Genomic DNA, 19,190 nt, shown 5'->3' on the forward strand with positions numbered 1-19,190 from the left:
CCTTGCTTGCAGTGGATTTCCTGAAAGCTCAAGAAAATAACAAGACCTTCATTTAAGTCGTACAAAATCAAGACTTCTTCATAAGAACTGCATATAGGTAGAAACAGGTCACTGGTGATCCATTGTATTCCCCTTTCCCGTTCTGTTTCATGTAGGTTTATTTTGCCTCTTTCCCTCAGATATTGTTTCTCATTGATTTAAATGTCACTTCTATATATAATATTGTATCTTATCCTTTCTCTTCCACCAATCCCATCATTATTTCTGGGTTTAAAATAAATCTGAAGAAAATCTCACAAATGAAAAATCTGTTTGCTAAGAGCCACACTCAGTGCAATACAAATGCTGCTTTTAGAAATTAAATAATTATTGTCTCTATTAATATGATAGAATATTATTATTCTCAAATCATATTGATCTATTGTACATGACTGGGATATGATTTTTTTTATGGAGAAGCATTCCTTTAATGTTGAGGCCGGGTGTCATTTGGATTTTAAGCAGTGAACCAAAACTTTCAGTAGAAACCCAAATAATGATGCAACAAAACTGATGTGCTGAAATATAATGAATAGCAAAGTGATGTTCTGAATCCGGAAGGGAATCTTGTCACTGAGATGCTGCTGCCACGGATCCTGGTGCTGCTGGTGCTGCCAAGTTGTATAGTGTGTTGGATGTCTTCCATTAATTGCTCCATATACGATGACCCCTTTCCAATTCCTCACAAGTTTTATCAGCCAGGGGACCTTCTTATTGGTGGGATCGCCGCTCAGGTTGTTTTCTTCAATAACCCTCCATCTTTCGTAGAACACCCAGCACGCATGGTGGTTGAAGAACCTACGTAAGGATTTGGATTTTTTTTCTTTGACTAAATCTGATCACTGTGTTCATTTAGTGAGTAAGTAACCACAGGTTAAATTTTCATTTCATTATCCTTACCTCAAGCCTGTTTGGGAGACTAGGCTGGCAATGTATCATTGACCCAGCATCATACATAAAGCTTTCAAGGTTCAATGAAAAGGCAAATTGGGGTTTCTAAGACTTTTACTAGCATATCATGTTGGCTATTTAATGTTATCTTTCTGCCATTTGCTTGGATCATTCTAGGCATGCAATGCATAAATAAAAATAGTTTTTGTTTTCCAGCTTGTGCAACGTTGTACATCTTATTTATTTGTATATCTATCATCTTTCTTGCTACTCTTTTGACCTGCCTGCTTGCTGACTCCTCCGATAATTAGTGGACTTGACTCAGCCATGGCCACCACTGATGAAGCAGGTGGTGGCAGGAAGCCTGCCATGAGTGTTGGGCGTGAGGATGCTCACCACTGCATGGCGTGCATATGTAGAGTAAGGCATGAGTGCCTATATAGGTACCACATGTTACTGCCTTGGCATCTTCCATGCCCAGGAAGCCAAATGGCTTCCATTTCCTGTTCCTTGTGCTATGGGTTATATTTTACAATTGCCTGTTGATTTTTGTTTATTCATTGCAGTCGGTTCAGGCACGGTATGAGCCTGTTGCCAGGAAGTACAGTTTGTGCAATAGACTCCCTGGAAGCTAGGAGTCTCCTTAATGAGACTGGCATTATAATTAACAGCTACGGCCATATTTATGCCAAAAAGTAAGTTGGGTCATCAATGTCAGAACTGCCACACTGCTAATCAATGTTACCATGTGAAACCTAACCTATATGAAAATAGGTTGGCAAAGACGGACCATAAAAGTCCATTACAACTGTACGGGCCTGATTTCCTTTGCTATGCTGTGCAAAATGTTTATGTAATGAAAATGAGGAGTTAGTTAAAGGCCCTGCTAAAGAAACCATAAACTGGAAGTTCAGCTGGGAAGAAGATCACTGTAAATGCAGTTTGGTTGCTTTCTTACATATCTTCTCTGTAGGTCCATAACAAAAAACTACCAGTATATTTTAGCCTTGGCTTTTGCTGTAAAAGAGCTGAATGAGAATCCCAACTTCTTACCAAACACCAGCTTGGGTCTCTACATCCTCAATAGCTACGGCCTTGGGAGAATGACTTTTAAGGCCATGCTCAGCATCCTTTCTGTGCAGCAGAGGTTGGTCCCTAACTTCAGCTGTGATAACCGGCAGAAATTCATAGCTGTAATTGGAGGGCGTTTGTTTGAAAACTCTGCTCAGATGGCCTCCATTCTGAACATTTACAAGGCTCCTCAGGTAAGCCATAAACATTGACTTAACAATTCCAGAATCTCATTGAATATGCTGATTTCATTCATGAAAATGACAGAGAGTTTTTTTTTCTTTCAGCTGACTTATGGATCGTTTCCCCTTGCAAAGGGTGACAAAAAACAATTCCCTTCCATATATCAGATGGTGCCTGATGACACCTATCAGTACAGGGGAGTTGTAAAGTTACTTCATCATTTTCGATGGACTTGGATTGGGCTCCTGGCTATGGATGATGACATGGGAAACCAGTTTTTGCAGAGAATAATACCTCTCCTCTCTAAGAATAGCATTTGTTTTGCATTCATATACAAAATAACAAAGGTGGCTTACATAAATGACATGTCAGCATTTTTGGTAAACCAAGCTGAACAATACCCAGTATTAATGGGCAAAAAAAGCAATGTATTTTATGTTTATGGAGAACTTTCAGCCATGATGACTTTAAGAATCACACTTTATTTTTTTCCCTTCATTTTACTACCCAATCTGGATAAGGTGTGGATAGTAACGTCACAGTGGGACTTTGAGTCATTTGCTATCCAAAGATTTTTAGATACAGACTCTCTCCATGGTGCCCTTTCCTTTGCAGTCCATTCCAATCAGCCTCCTGGATTCCAAGAATTCCTGCAGACCGTAAGACCATCTTGGGATGGAGGAGATGGTTTCATTCAGACCTTTTGGGAGCAAGCATTCAGCTGTACATTGAAATCTGAGCAAGGGGATATGAAGAAAACCTGCAGTGGGGAGGAGAAACTGGAGAGTCTTCCTGGCCCTTTCTTTGAAATGCAGATGACTGGCCATAGTTATAATGTCTACAATGCTGTCTATGCTGTGGCCCACGCTTTACACAATATCCACACACATGAGTCCAAACGCAGAAAAAAATTGGAAGGTGGGAAAATGGATGTTGAGAATATAGAGCCATGGCAGGTACTGGAATTATTCAAACTGGTTGACATATCATAAATAGAATGCTTCTCTTTCTACTCCCAGTTTCCATGTTCAGTTCTCCCACCAACATAATGATTCAAAAATATTTATGTTTGTGTCCTTGATGTGTTCGTGTATAGTTTTTTTTTTTCTGGCCTGCTGCAATGTTTTCAGTATTGTAACTATTCTTTCTATTTTGTTTTCTTATTTGTTCTAGATACACAAGTTTTTAAGGAAAACCTTCTTTAACAATTCAGCCGGAGAAAGCATACAGTTTGATCAAGATGGACAATTAGTTACAGTTTTTGATGTCACCAACTGGGTTACCTTCTCAAATGGGTCATTTGTTAGGGTGAAAGTCGGACGTCTGGATCCTCAGGCCCCTTCAGAGAATGAGCTCACTCTAGAAGACGATCAAATTGTGTGGCACAGAAGCTTTAACCAGGTGTCTGATTTCCTCCAATCAATTCCTACTTTTGCAAGCAAGACCAATGCTATTTTCAGCAATGATGAAGGAATGTATGTGTGTGTGTGTGGGGGGGGGGAGTTAATTCACACTCATTTTCTTCATGTGCCTCTTCCTATTATTTTCTAGGTTACAGTATTGAGTGCAGATTAAATTTATCTTGAAGCATTTTCCAAATGCATTCTGCCAAAATTATAGAATACATAACTTTACCTTTTCCCTAAGAGTTAAGATACCAGTCAACTGCCCTACTGCAAGGCTGATATAGAAGACATAAAGAGAAGATATATAGAATATATATATATATATATATATATATATATATATATATATATATATATATATATATATATATATATATATATATATATATATATATATATATATATATATATATATATATATATATATATATATATATATATATATATATATATATATATATATATATATATATATATATATATATATATATATATATATATATATATATATATATATATATATATATATATATATATATATATATATATATATATATATATATATATATATATATATATATATATATATATATATATATATATATATATATATATATTGAATATAGAAGCTATGCTTACAGTATAAGAATTAAACAAAATTTTTCAAAATCTTGGTCTCAAATTTTGTTGAAGATCATTCTACCACTTTTCGTTATGGTTTTCTTATTTTTGTTTTTGTCCTTCATGTTCAGTTTTTGGTAAAATACAATACTGTAATGAAGAAAGCACAAAGGGTTAGCTGAATTCTCAGATTTTCTAAATGCCATATCATTTGGAAGTGAGTTTGGAAACACTTTGTGTCAACTTTTTTACAGTTATGAGTTGGTGAATTTATGTGCACTGGGAACTCTGTCCTGAACACAATTTTGAGGAAGATTAGATGGTTGTGTAACATTCGATTCAAGTTGCAGCCCAATTCAAGAACCCCCTATATAGTTTCCAAGGAAAGAAAACAAATGTGATTTGTCATTGACAGCCTCTCACTAGCATCCCTGTACTTCCATGGTGGTTTCCCATCTCAGTATTCAGCAGAACCAACCAGCCTTAGCTTCTAAGATCGTATCAGACTGGAATAGCCAGAAATACAGATACTTTTATTCAAATACCATTTAGTATACCTCAAAGAACATTCCTGGTTAGGTCATGTAACTATATCAAGCTAAATATCTAGATTCAAGTCCAATAGCACCACAGATATCAAGATTTTCAGAGTATGAGTGTCAAAGCACCTTCTCTTGGAGCTTTCACCTCTGATAATTCTCAATAAAATGTTCCCTTTGTATAGGATTAGCCAGGGTTCGAAGCGAACTAGTGGTTTATTCAACTGGTCAATTCAGTAATTCAGTTGTTAAAGCTCTGATCAATATCTTATCATTTACTGTTATTTTTTCTTAGAACTGGTATAAGCATCTACATGTTGATATAACCAATATACTGCTTTGCAGCGGAGAAACGGCTTAGTGTAGTGATACGGTGAAACTCACCAGGGCAGTTTCTCTTGTTAGCTGGGTTGGTTCCATTAAATAACCAAAATTTGAGACCCAAAGATCTTCTAGAGACCAGCATGATTTTGGTGGATGAATTTTCACTAGTCAAAGTTCCATTTAATCTTTCATTCTCATTTTCATTTATATATGAAAAAATCTGTGCTGTGATGGAAGTTGAGCATTTTGTTAATTTCCACCTCTGTGTTGTGCATTTTGGTCACCTCATGGTTGACAATTAATTGGTGACATCACAGGAAAGCTACTGCTTAATACAAACTGTTAATTTGTTTTCTCTGACATCCTATTTACTTCCCCACCAAAACAAAATTTGTCAGGCCACCCATTGTCAAAAGACAATTATTCAATGCTAACAACCCTTTCTGTGTATGGACAGGTGATTCCCGTTTCTATCTGCAATGACCCATGCCAGCCTGGCTTCAGCAAGTCAAAGAAGGAAGGAAAGAAATTTTGCTGCTATGACTGTACTCCCTGTCCAGAAGGGATGGTCTCTGAGAACAACGGTAAGAGAAATGTTTCAAAATATTCTTGTAGAACATAAAGAAGTAATGGGAGAAGTCCAGTTACTCTGCTATTTGAAGTTAAGGACTTGCAGCTTTCTTTGACATAGTATTATATATCGACAATTCTGCTTTTCAAATATAGTTAATAAAGTTGTGGCAACTTCTGTATATCTCATAGCCCTAAATCCACCACTCTTCAGAAAAAGAAAACAGTTGCAAATTTAGATTCTGGCGGGAAGCTATATAGGTCTGAAACAAAGGTCAAAGTGAAAGTCAAGTGGTAACTTGAAAACCAAGAAGTTTGATGCTGGGTATAAGCTTTTTTATGTGCATGAACACTCCCTCATATACATTGAAACAGACTTCCATAAGCCTTACATATACAGGGAGCTTAAGTTTCTACTGCAGATATTCTCTGGGTCTTTGCTTCTGTTCTAAAGGTAAAGGTATCCCCTTTGCAAGCACCGAGTCATGTCTGACCCTTGGGGTGACGCCCTCTAGTGGTTTCATGGCAGACTCAATACGGGGTGGTTTGCCAATATCTTCCCCAGTCATTACCATTTACCCCCCAGCAAGCTGGGTACTCATTTTACCGACCTCGGAAGGATGGAAAGCTATGTCAACCTTGAGCCGGCTGCTGGGATTGAACTCCCAGCCTCACGGGCAAAGCTTTCAGATGGCTGCCTTACCACTCTGCGCCACAAGAGGCTCTTAAGGGAGCTCAGTTGGACACTTATTGTCTAGTCACTGAACGGCTAGTTATAGTCATAGTGCAATAAAACAGTTGGTAAGACCTGTGGATAGCAGTAAAGTAACATACTCAGAATTAAACTTTGGTTTGTCTAAAAGTGCCACTGGACTCAAAATTTGTTCATTTGTAAATTTAGAAGAAGAAGAATGGTTGCCTCTTATAGAAGGTTTAGGCACTGGGAACTTCAATGCCCCAGCCCCCTTGTGGGAGCAAAAATGAGGGCGGATGAGGCGAACTGGGCCAAATGTTCCCCTGTGCCGGTTCAGAAAGATTTGGGGCAACCTGCCACAACTAAAACTTCAGCCTGCATCCTGGCATGGCGCCTTCAGTGCGTAAATTCCTTTTTTTCTTTAGACTTTTATATCTGAAGAAAATCTTCAGATCATTACTGTTTCTTTGGAATCAAAGCATCTATAACATTATACACATTATACACAGACTTTTCAGATAATTTCTCCATATTTTGAAGACAGGATCTAAATCTCATTTCAAAATTTAAATCTCAGGACCAGCAGAAAGAAGTGAGAGATTCCATTCCTATAGGCTGATTGTCCAACAGGCTGCACACCTGGTCAGTCACCAAACCTATAACATTATCCCAAATGATTGACAAAATAGAATGAAAGGAGGGGCGTTTATTTCTACCTTATGTTTATGATTGTCTCTTAGATAATACTCACAAAATTGAAATACTGAAACAGCTCTTTTGATTCCTTCAGATATGGATGCCTGTGTCAAATGTCCAGATAATCAGTTTCCCAGTGAAAGCCACCAGGAATGCCTTCTTAAAGTCCAAACCTACCTTTCATACAGAGAGACTTTAGGGATCATCTTTGTCATATTGGTTGTATCTTTTTCTCTGATAACATTATTCGTCCTTGTGACCTTCCTGAAATACAAGGACACTCCCATTGTGAAGGCCAACAACCGAAGACTCAGCTACATTCTCCTCCTCTCTCTCCTGCTTTGTTTCCTCAGCTCCTTGATGTTCATTGGAAAACCAGGGAAGGTGACCTGCATTCTGCGCCAAACTACTTTTAGTCTCATCTTCTGTTTGGCACTTTCCAGTGTATTAGCCAAAACTATCACTGTGGTCCTGGCCTTCATGTCTACCAAACCTGGGTCTCACATGAGGAGATGGGTGGGTAAAAAACTGGCCTATTCCATTGTCCTTTCTGGCTCCTTGATTCATACAGTGATTTGCATTCTTTGGGTTTGTATTTCCCCTCCTTTCCCACAGATGAATATGAATGCACAGGCCAGAGAAATCATCCTGGAATGTAATGAGGGCTCTGCTATGATGTTTTACTTTGTCCTTGGCTATCTGGGCTTTCTGGCCAGTGTCAGCTTCACAGTGGCTTTTCTTGCCAGGAAGTTACCTGGCAGTTTCAATGAAGCCAAATTCATCACTTTCAGTATGTTGGTCTTTTGCAGTGTTTGGTTTTCCTTTATTCCAACTTACTTAAGTTCTAAAGGCAAATCGATGGTGGCTGTGGAGATCTTCTCTATCTTGGCCTCTGCTGCTGGCTTACTGGTTTGCATCTTTTCCCCAAAATGCTACATCATTTTGCTGAAGCCAGAAATGAATATTCGAAAGCAGATAATTAGGACCATGTGAGGATATGGGAAGCCATTGGAAGTCTTCAGACAAAGGTTGGATACACACTTTTCTTGGATGCTTTAGGATGCATTGGGCTGATCCTGCGTTGAGCAGGGGGTTGGACTAGATGGCCTGTATGGCCCCTTCCAACTCTATGATTCTATGATTCTATGATTCTATGATTCTATGATTCTATGATTCTATGATATCAGCAATAGTTTTCTTGATACCAAAATCTGGTATCAATGGAAATGAACATGGAAAATAAAACAGGACTCCTATGGAGTAAAAGTAACCTAATGTCATGAAGCATCTTAGTGTGATAAACAACCTAACTCAGCACAGAAGTTCCATAATCTTCTTCAGATAATGTGAAAAGTTCTGTGAAAATAAATATTCTCACAGCAAAAGAGTCCACTAGCTCTGTGCTGTGTGGAGTGGAGTGAGGAACTCTAAACAAAAAAAAAAGACACAATGTCTTACTTTTTCTGTATCTTTTATTCAGATAGGTTTGTTTCTACACTTTGGCTAAATTCTTTCTCTGCATTCCTTCCAACCAAATGCACTTTTCCAGTAATTCAGTAAATAAACCTGTGAGAGTAAATTTACATTCAGATAAGACCATGATTCTCACTGAACTCTACTAGGTTGCACATTTCAATTGCTTAAGGTACTTAATTGGCAAATCTATGCAAAGTCATCAGTTTCCCAATTTTCAGGTGTGGCAAGGAATAAGCAGAGCCACCGTTAATGCAGCAGGTGGACATGAGAGCCCCAGTGGCTCTTGCGGTTTGCATGCTGGGCTTACACAGGGAGCACAACATAGAAGAGGAAGGCAGGCCCCATGGTGTGTATAAGGCAGGCCCCATGGTGTGCACGGCAGTGCAAGGGGGTCCCATCCTCTTTACTCAGCAGGCCACAGAGCAGCTTCTGTCCCTCCCACCCTATGTGATGTGTAAACAGCTGTGTGACTGTGTCAGAGGTGGATAGAATCATAGACTCAACTAATAATAAGGTTGGAATGTACATCCTGGGTCATCTCGTCCAACCCCCTGCACTATGCAGGACACTCACAACCCTATCACTCATCCACTGTAACCTTCCAACCCCTTTAGACTTGATAGAATAAGCCTCTCCATGAGATGGCTATCTAATCTCTGTTTAAAAATTTCCAAAGATAGAGACCCCACCACCTCCCAAGGAATCCTGTTCCACTGAGAAACTGCTCTAACAGTCAGGAACTTCTGGATGTTCAGATAGAATTTCTTTTAAATTACTTTCATCCCATTGGTTCTCCATCACTCTGGGGCAAGGGAGAACAACTCTGCTCCATCATCTATATGGCACCCTTTTACATACTTGAAGATGGTTATCAGATTCCCCTCTCAGTCATCTCCTCTCCAGGCTAAACAGACCAAGTTCCCCAACCTTTCTTCATATGTTTTGAACTCCAAACCCTTCACCATTTTTTTGCCCTCCTCTGGGCATGCTCCGTTTTGTCTACATCCCTCTTCAACTGGGGTGCCCAAAACTGAACACGGTACTCCAAATGAGGCCAAACCAGAGCAGAGTACAGTGGTACCATGACCTCCTGTGATCAGGACACGATACTCAGTTTGATACAACTCAAAATCCCATTTGCCTTTTTAGCCACCGAGTCACACTTCTGACTCATGTTCAATGTATGGTCTACTAAGATTCCTAGATCCTTTATGGACATGATCCCGCCAAGACAAGTCTCCCGCATCCTATATTGGCATATTTGGTTTTTCCTACATGAATGCAGAACTTTACATTTGTCCCTACTGCACTTCATTTTATTGAGTTTAGCCCACTTCTCAAGCCTATCGAGATCATTCTGTATTCTTATTCTCTCTTTGGTTGTGTTTGCTACCCCTCCCAGTTTAGTATCATCTGCAAATTTAATAAGTATCCTCTCTATCCCCCCCTTCCACAGGGCCTGTAAAACGGAGCTCTTCCGCCAGGCCTACGGTGAGGAGGATTAAGCCCGCCTCACAAAATCCGGCAGTAGTGTGTGCTGTAGCTGAGGCTGCGGAGACTCGATGATTAGTACTATGCCATCAGTTGTTGTTTATTGTTGACCAATTGGTTGATATTCACTGTAATTTTACACTGTCATGGGGATGGGATTTTACGTGAGCCACCTTGAGCCTTCGGGGGCAGGCGGGATATAATAATGATAATGATAATGATAATGATAATGATAATGATAATGATAATGATAATGATAATGATAATGATAATGATAATGATAATGATAAACCCTCATGCAAATAATTTATAAATATGTTGAACAACACAGTCCCCAGGACAGATCTCTGGGAACTCCCCTTGTCAGCAAGTTTGGTGGGTGTTGTACAAGAAAAATAAAACTATGAATACTGTCTCCAATAGCCAGCAGGGCCTAATTCCACTCATCAGCCTGGAGGGAATTAGATCAATATTATTCAGTAATATTCAGTATCAGATGGCTCTTGAGAGATGAAGGACTGGACACTGTCTCTGTGACTGGACTTATAATATGGCAGCTCTGATTGACAGTTTTAAAATATCCCAGTCAAAGACAGTCCCATGGTTTATATCCTTTTTAAAAGGCCATGTCACCCCCAGACCACAACAGGGTATTCAGGCCGCATTTTCACAAAATACATTGTCTACAAGGGAATCCTCCTCCAAACACCACACCCCCAAACACATCACCACCTTCAACACCTCTGCTCTTTCCAACTCTCTTCTGAGCAATTTACTTCAGTGGCTCACTGAAAGCCACTAATAACCAAGAACTTCATGCCAGCCAGAACGGAGCAACAACGTCATGCCTGAAACACCACATCAGTTCAAACACACCTCCAATTCCCACCAGGACACTGCTCCATTCTACCACTTTTATATTTATGCCTACAAGAGCCTTGCATTGTATATCAATAAAATACTTTCACAACAAAAATAGCCTGACACATGTGTGATTTATCCAATGTTTATTGTTATTGCACAGTTACGGCTACAATTTTTTCCCCTTTAAACACAAACTGTCATCTGGCATCCCTGCTCTTCTGTGACTTCCAAAGACACATATTTCCTCCAGGTTGACTGATCCAAATACACGGGAAAATACTACAACATTGTTAGATCCCCACCTGTCCCACCCAGCTCCCTCTGTACTACCAAGTACCTCTTCACATCCAAGCCATTTTTTCTCCTGTACCCTGGACATAAATTCCCATTGTACAGTTTTCCCCATCGAAAACATCCTGTTCCCCCTGGAGGGGTGCACTGTATATACTTCAGACAATATCCTATTCGTACAGCTTAACAGGCCACAGCTCAATGTTGCCGGCCCATGTGTCAATAATATGCCAATAGAGTTTGAAATAACCCATGTGATTTCTCAGAGGAATTTTACTCCTTTGGTTGTGGAGGAAAGTTAAGTTGGAGATTCCCTTTCTAGTGACATATCTGATAACTACTTCTGTGATTTTGAACTAAAAAGGACTTGAAGTGTCTCACCATCTTTCTCTCAGGAATTTTGCATTTTCCTATTTCCACATACTCTTTAGAAGCTAACATTTGGAAATCGTTTGATGTTTGCTACTGTTTCTCAGTGCCTCAGGATAGAGCATCTTCTTGATATGCAGTAGGGCACCTCCACATAAGAACTCAATGTTCTACTAGTAGGTGATATGAAAGGCCTCTACCTAAACCCCTGGTGACCAGTCTAGAGAATACCAATTTTGATGTATCAAGGGTCTGATTTGGTATAAAGTATCATGTGTAAGTTCTGTATATCATTTGTAAGTTCAGTATAAGTATTACATGTACTACTACTACTACTACTACTACTACTACTACTACTACTACTACTACTATGGATAACAGAGAAAATTTCTATTAGAGTCCTTCTACTGAAGAAATAGAAAGTGGAAAAGTACCATTCAATTTAGTCCATGAAGATTCTTCCATGGTATAATGAAAAATGTGTGGGGTATGACTTTCTATATACCTACAATAGAGAAGCATTTCCTGAAAAGTCTTTCTATGGATTCCTTTACCTCTTTGTTCCGAAAGCTATATATGAGAGGGTTGAGCAGAGGAGTCAGAACAGTATAAAACAGAGAGAAAATTTTGTTTGTATCTTTTAGAGATGGGGTATCTGGGATCATATACACGACAATTAGGGTACCATAATATAAAGTTACAACAATAAGATGGGAAGAGCAAGTAGAAAAGGCTTTTTGCTTTCCAGTGGTAGATGGGATTTTTAGGACAGTGGTAACAATATAACCATAGGAAATCAGGGTCAAGAGAAATGGGACCAGTGAAAATGTAAGGGAACATATAAATGCCACAATCTTCAGCAGAATTATGTCACTACAGGAGAGATTAAGCAGAGGTTCGAAATCACAGAAGTAGCTATCAATCTCATTGGGTCCACAGAATGTTATTTGCATTATCAAGGTAATGATAATAGCAATGGCTAGAAAACTGCTTAGCCAAGACAGACTTGCCAGCTGACAACAAAATCCATCCTGCATAAGGACAGCATAGTTAAGAGGCTTGCATATGGCTATGTAGCGATCGTAAGACATTACAGACAACAAACAGCATTCAGTAGACACCAGCGAAGCAACGAAGTAAAACTGTGCAATACAGCCGTTAACAGAAAGTCTTTTCTCTCCAGTTATGAGACTGGCCAGCATCCTCAGTAAGATGGTTGAACTGTAGAAGATCTCCAAGCAAGACAGATTCCCTAGGAAGTAGTACATGGGCTTGTGAAGGTGCCGATCTGCAACAACTAGTACTACTAAGAGGATATTCCCAGCCATGGTACTGATGTAGGTGGCAAGAAACACCAGGAAGAGAAGAAGCTGAAACTGAGGGGATGTTTCAAATCCTAGAAGAATGAATTCGGTGATGATCGTTTCGTTTTTCCACTCCGTAACAGCCATTCATAATAACATGAGGATAAGGGAGAATGTCACAGTGTCACAATCCATTCTGATTCATGAAAACCAAAGTAAATCCCTCCGAATCACTTTCACATGATGTTGGCTGTAATAACAATGCAGGGGGGGGGGGGAATCTTCATAAAAAGAATTGTGCAAAGGATTTTTTAAATATATTAATTTTAACTCTTTTACTTGAAATATTAGTTCATGCAAAATAAGTTGTCTGATTTTCTTCATTCTTTTTTTTAATTTTCAATATGTCACTAGATAGTGCCAAATTTTTAAACTCTGAAAGAGAAACACAGTCCAAAGAATCCCAAGTGAAACACAGCTAATCTAAAGTGATTTGAATTTCTCCCCTCTAACTGATTATTTTTTTTAAATAAAATCAGTTGTGTCCTGAATATGTAAAAAAAAAAAGAAATATGTTTTATAAACATTTAATAAATATTTCTTAGGACTACATTTTAGCCCTATATAAGTATGATAATTACATCTTATCTCTGAATGAATCTTCCATTATGTACCAAATTAAACAAAGGCTACTTGATCAGGAATTTCAAAAAATCCATCCCACTGTGCCAGCAATTTGCTCTCCCTGTGCGCTTGGTCTCCAAGTGAAGCACGGGATAATGCCGGCCTATTTCCATAACTTGGCAAATGCCCTCCATCGCAGAGCGTTTTCGCTTGCTCAGCTTAACGCCTCTCCATCCAAAGTATTACAAGGGAGATTTGCCAAGATCCCCTTCGAAAACAGACTATGTACCTGTGAATCAAGTTCTCCTGACACCATCCAACATATCTTACTGGATTGTCCCTTGTTCACTGAACAGAGAAGGCATATTATACCTCTCATACCAAAACGGGGAAACCATTCAAGAGACCTGATTTGCCAATTTTTACTAAGTGATAAGGATGCCGACGTTACTTTTATTATGGCTGAATTTCTGTCCTCAGTTTTTAAACTTAAACTGTCTGACGTTCCTTGACTAACTTTGCTTATCCTGCTAATCTGCTTTATGCCAATAAAGGTATTGTATTGTATAAGTATGATAAATAAATTTTACTGTAAATGTAATAGCCATTGGTTTCTTACTTCTCCTCCTTAATAAAGAGTTGAGAGCTCGGCTAGCCAATACTTTTGTACTGCTCCAACACCGGGCTCAGAATTTTACAATGGCTAGGTATGAGTTCCAAGCAGAAGCTGAATGGACATTTTGCTTATTTGTGATGCTGAAAATGTTCAGCCTGAACTGAGCAATGATATAAACAGATTCTTGAACCGTGTGTTCTTACCTTTGTTCAGTAATCTTTAATGCACTGAAGTGAATACATTTCTGTTCCCTGCATGACGTTTGTGGTAATGTTGGGATCCAGGCTAGCTAAACACACTGAGGATTAGCCAAACTATGCAGTGTAAGGATGGACCTTGGTCACTATGCCCCTTCCATGGATGTGGCCTTTGAAATACATTACAAATAGCAAGGTCCATTTACTATGAGCAGTCTTCTGTCTTCCGATTAAATGAAAACCTCACTTGTGCTATAGTTCATTGACACATAAATGCAGGACAATATTTATTATATGATGTGTCTCATTCTGTCACCATCACCATTACCAACAAGGTGCTCTCCTTGGGATGAAGAACAGAAATTATGTTTGCAGATTACATTCCTTAGGGATAAATATATTGGACTCACAGCTTTTCTGTTTCCCCTGACTTATCAAGAACTGGGGGAACTCCCCTTGGATATTTCTACAGAAGGGAATTTGAAATATGCATGGAAAGAAAATTAAAAACTTGCTCATTACTGGGTTATGGAAAGAAGCAGAAGTCCACATTGCTATAAATTCTTATGAGAATGCAAGAAGAGACCAGCTGAATTAAACGACCGATTATGCATGGGGCGGGTAGTCCAGGGTAGCGGCAGCAGGGCAGTGGGACTAATCCCTGATTATGCATGATGCTGCTACCATCCCAGTCCTGTCCCAGCGCAGCACACCAAATGGCCCGCAGTATGTAAATATGGAAACTCCCGCATCCACAATACCGCGGATGCCATCCACAGTCCTCCAGCGCTAGACCCATGCATAAATGGAAGAGCCAGGCCTTTGGGCCCAGCTTCACCCCTGTCTTACAATGTCCCTGCAGGGACTCTAAATGCCCCTGTCAGCTCTGCGGAGCAGGATGGGACATTCACCCACCCCTACCTTGTTGGGAGAGTGGTATGCCACTCCCCTGTCATGCCCCCCTGCTCCCCACTCCTGCCACTGCCACTGCCACACAGTGCACTGGGCTCTTCCAGCCCCATTGTTGTACACACTTGCACACTGCAGTTGGATTACTAGCATCCCTACGGTGCAGATCCAAAGGCCGGTGTATGCTTTAAACTCTTTAATAGAGGTAGTAAATTATCTATTTGGATAGCCAGTTTGGTGTAGTGGTTAGGAGTGTGGACTTCTAATCTGGCATGCCAGGTTCGATTCTGCACTCCCCCACATGCAACCAGCTGGGTGACCTTGGGTTCGCCACAGCACTGATAAAACTGTTCTGACCAAGCAGTGATATCAGGGCTCTTTAGCCTCACCTTCCTCACAGGGTGTCTGTTGTGGGGAGAGGAAAGGGAAGGCGACTGTAAGCCGCTTTGAGCTTCCTTTGTGTAGGGGAAAGCGGCATATAAGAACCAACTCTTCTTTTTCTTCATTATCCTTACAAGTGAGAGAACAATCACTGAGGAAAATTACCCTTTGAAAATGGGATATATCTAGAAACTGTTCTGGTTGGATTCTACACTACAATAAAACAACATAGAAAGAAGAGACCTTTTAATTTACTTTATTCTGTACACATTTTGAAAATAGCATTATTAGCCTAGGGATAGGTTTTTTTCTCTCTCTGATTGTAGTCATGCATAATCATTCAAAGGGTGCTATATTTGCGTTGGCTACAAGAAAGATCCAAACTGAGTACCTGACAAATATCATGTCTCCTGAACTGCAGTGTTTATTGTTAGCATTAACTTTTTTCTGTAATGATGAAGATTGGGACAGTCTTAAACCCTGATGTGGCGCCTGTAAACAATAATGTGTTTTTAAATTGTGATGGCCTATGGCCTAGTGCAATAAAGTTTATTCACTGCAGACCACACCCCCTTGCAGACTGCTTCTGGCCACGTGCATTCGAGAATCTCAAGAATAGCCTTTTCAGTGATCAAAAGGGATACTATCTCCTTTCTCCTCCTAATTGAAAAACCAATCAGAGAGAACCTATTACTTCTGCATGTTTGTGATCCAATCTGAGTCTTGAGAAAGGCTGTCTTTTAATTCCAGTTAAAACTATTGAGCAAGAAAAGGGATTTTGAGGGTGAATTATACAGATTTTTAAAAATGTCAGTACCCCTAAGGTCAGTAGAGGGCAGGAAGGCCTGGAGGATCATTGTCCATGGGGTCGCGATGGGTCAGACATGACTTCGCACCTAACAACAACAACCCCCAAGGAAGACTCTGTAAAAACAGACCTCAGGGTCTAACAGATGTCAATTCAATATGTGGTTGGGGATGATCCATATGAAGAAGGCCTGTGCCTTTCCCAGATTCCTGTAGTGAAAACAGGGAATATGGAGGTTCTCACTGTATATTCCTCCTAATCCATAAATTAAGGAGCCCTATCTTGAATGGCTCAGGATAGCCCAGTTCTCAGAAGCTTAACTGGGTCAAAGCTTGTAAGTACTTGGATGAGTGGCCATTAAGGAGGTTCAGGACTGCTATGGGAGGCAAGAATTGGCAAACCAATTCAATTTGTTTCTTGCCCTGAAAACCCTGTAAGGTCAACATAAATCAGCTATGACTTAACAGCATTTTTCACCACCGTAGTTAAGGAGAGAAGATTCAATACGTGTGGAGGTTACTGTTGAGATCCTTCCCATGATAACTATTAAGGAGTCCTCCAGTTCTTATATCAGACTTCTGTATTGCAGACTTCTTTACTAATTACCATTTTCTTCATGAGCTCCGAGACTCAGGAAGCAAAAACAGCAACAGAATGTCATATTACCAAAGTTGCTATATTGTCCTATTTGACACAGCAGGGCAAGCTGTGGGGCAAGCTGGTTTCCGTGGAGACATTCTGTGCACAATATCACTCAAGTGTGACAAATAAAATTCATTAAGATATTCCCCCAATACTAGGCTTTTTATTTGTTCCAATAACTAATACCCAGGGATACTTACACAATCTCTCAGGGATAGTGGCTGAGATTACATAACCTTTCTTACTTGTTATCGAAGAGGGAGACAGAGACATACTTCACATAGGTGAGGGGAATTTTTTCCTGAGAGCTATGTAAATGTATGAAGAGGATCCACAAAAGTGAGAGCCTCCATTATGAGTGCTTTTGTTGTTCTGTGTAGTCAATATTGTGTACAATCAAAGTATTTGTGCATTTATTCCCAGCGTTTAGCTCTTTGGTGATTGCTCTAGAGTTGCAGTGGAATTTAAAAGAAAGGATCCTGAAGAAAAGTTTGTTCTTGTATACTGATTTGCTGATTTTTTTAATGGGGAGGGGAGTCGTATAAATTAGTTGGAATCATCCTGTTCCATTGATAGAATGAACTGCTATCCATTAAAGATTTTGAATATGTAGTCTGGATCCAAGCCAGTATTTGTTCAGGGGTCACAATGTCTGCAGCTCATGTACTTGTGTAATTTGCTTATGAATCAGTTTCTTTTTATTGAATACCAGAAAGCAACATCTGATTAAGATGAGGAACGGTGACAAGTAATTTGTTGAGGTTAACAACATACTGCTGTTCAGACCAATGTTCTTCAAATAACCGTAAGAAGCTCTATACACTTTGAAAGTACATGCACTTATATTTACATGTCTTGGTCTGTTATGGTAGTTTAAAATTCAGCAACTGATTTTTGTCCCGTTTCTTTCCCAACCATAGGTCTTCTAAGAAAAAAAAATGGCAAACAAGTCTTCTGTAGATGAATTTATTCTTTTGGGACTTTCGGATGATGCAACAGTCCAATTTTTCCTCTTCCTGATATTCTTATCTATTTACCTAATAACCCTGGTAGGGAATATGCTTATCATGGTGGTGATAAGGACTGATCCCCAACTGCACAACCCAATGTATTTCCTCCTCAGTAACTTATCCTTCCTTGATATCTGCTATTCCTCTGTCACAGTGCCCAAGATGCTTGAGGGCTTCCTAGTGACAAAGAGGACTATTTCTCTCAGCGGCTGCATTGCTCAGATCTTCTTTTTTATTTTTATGGTTGGAACCGAGATCTTCTTGCTCTCTGCAATGGCGTATGACCGTTTTGCTGCCATATGCAACCCACTGAGGTACAGCACGCTGATCAGCCACCGTGTGTGTGTCCAGATGGTAGTAGGGGCCTGGGTATCAGGTTTCTTAGATTCTCTGGTCAATACTCTCTTTTTAATTGACTTGCATTTCTGTGGTCCCAGTTACATTAACCATTTCAGCTGTGAGTTGCCTTTGCTGTTGCAGATGTCTTGCACTAGTACCTTTGCCAATGAAATGGTGATTCTCACATTCAGTATGACCTTAGGGTTTGCTGCGCTCCTTCTAATCGTCGCTTCCTACATTCACATCATTGGAACCATTCTCAAGATCAGCTCTTCAGAGGGAAGGCAAAAGGCATTCTCAACTTGTGCTTCCCACCTCACCGTGGTCCTTCTGTTTTGTGGGACAGCTTTCATTAGGTACATGAGACCTGCCTCGGGGTATTCCGATACTCTAGACAAGCTGGTGTCAATTCAGTATAGCATCCTAACCCCCATGTTAAATCCCATCATATACAGCTTGAAAAACAAAGAGGTGAAGACAGCTCTCAGGAAACAATTTAGAAAATGATTTTGGTTACAGTTGGTCAATGATTAGGCTTTTGAAAGCATCTTGATGAAAGACGGCATTGCACAAATAAAGTCTGTACATACCTTTATCGTGAAGGTATTTATTTGCAGTTGACTTTGTATTTTGTGAGAATTATGTGCTACATCTTTTTTTTTCCATTTACCGTTATTAATGTCGTTAGCTGTTTTTTTACTGTGAACCTTGTAAATATCATCACAAAGACAACACAATTCAGCAATTGGCAGAGGTTAATGTAACGAATGTTCCTTACTACCACTGGCTCATTCAGCAGCTTTAAAGCAGAAGATAGGTGGAACTATTTTGGCCT

At 39.6% G+C, this 19,190-nt stretch overlaps 2 protein-coding genes across 2 annotated transcripts; one reads left to right on the plus strand and one right to left on the minus strand.

Annotated features, from left to right (window-relative positions):
* Positions 1 to 12,022: 12,022 nt before the first annotated feature.
* LOC143825463 (olfactory receptor 11L1-like) lies at positions 12,023 to 12,976 on the minus strand. The gene has a single exon (XM_077313493.1). It carries the CDS (start codon positions 12,974 to 12,976, stop codon positions 12,023 to 12,025), a length of 954 nt encoding a protein of 317 aa, XP_077169608.1.
* Positions 12,977 to 17,944: 4,968 nt separating this feature from the next.
* On the plus strand, positions 17,945 to 18,862 carry LOC143825935 (olfactory receptor 5A2-like). Its single transcript, XM_077314372.1, has one exon. The coding sequence runs from the start codon at positions 17,945 to 17,947 to the stop codon at positions 18,860 to 18,862; it is 918 nt and encodes a 305-aa protein (XP_077170487.1).
* The last annotated feature ends 328 nt before the right edge of the window (positions 18,863 to 19,190 follow it).

This window comes from Paroedura picta, chromosome 16, assembly GCF_049243985.1.
Source record: "Paroedura picta isolate Pp20150507F chromosome 16, Ppicta_v3.0, whole genome shotgun sequence".
Classification (NCBI taxonomy): Eukaryota; Metazoa; Chordata; class Lepidosauria; order Squamata; family Gekkonidae; genus Paroedura; species Paroedura picta.

What these genes read in the sequence shown, in the direction of transcription:
- LOC143825935 (XM_077314372.1), top strand. Translation starts at nt 17,945, where the DNA reads ATGGCAAACAAGTCTTCTGTAGATGAATTTATTCTTTTGGGACTTTCG.
- LOC143825463 (XM_077313493.1), bottom strand. Translation starts at nt 12,976, where the DNA reads ATGGCTGTTACGGAGTGGAAAAACGAAACGATCATCACCGAATTCATT.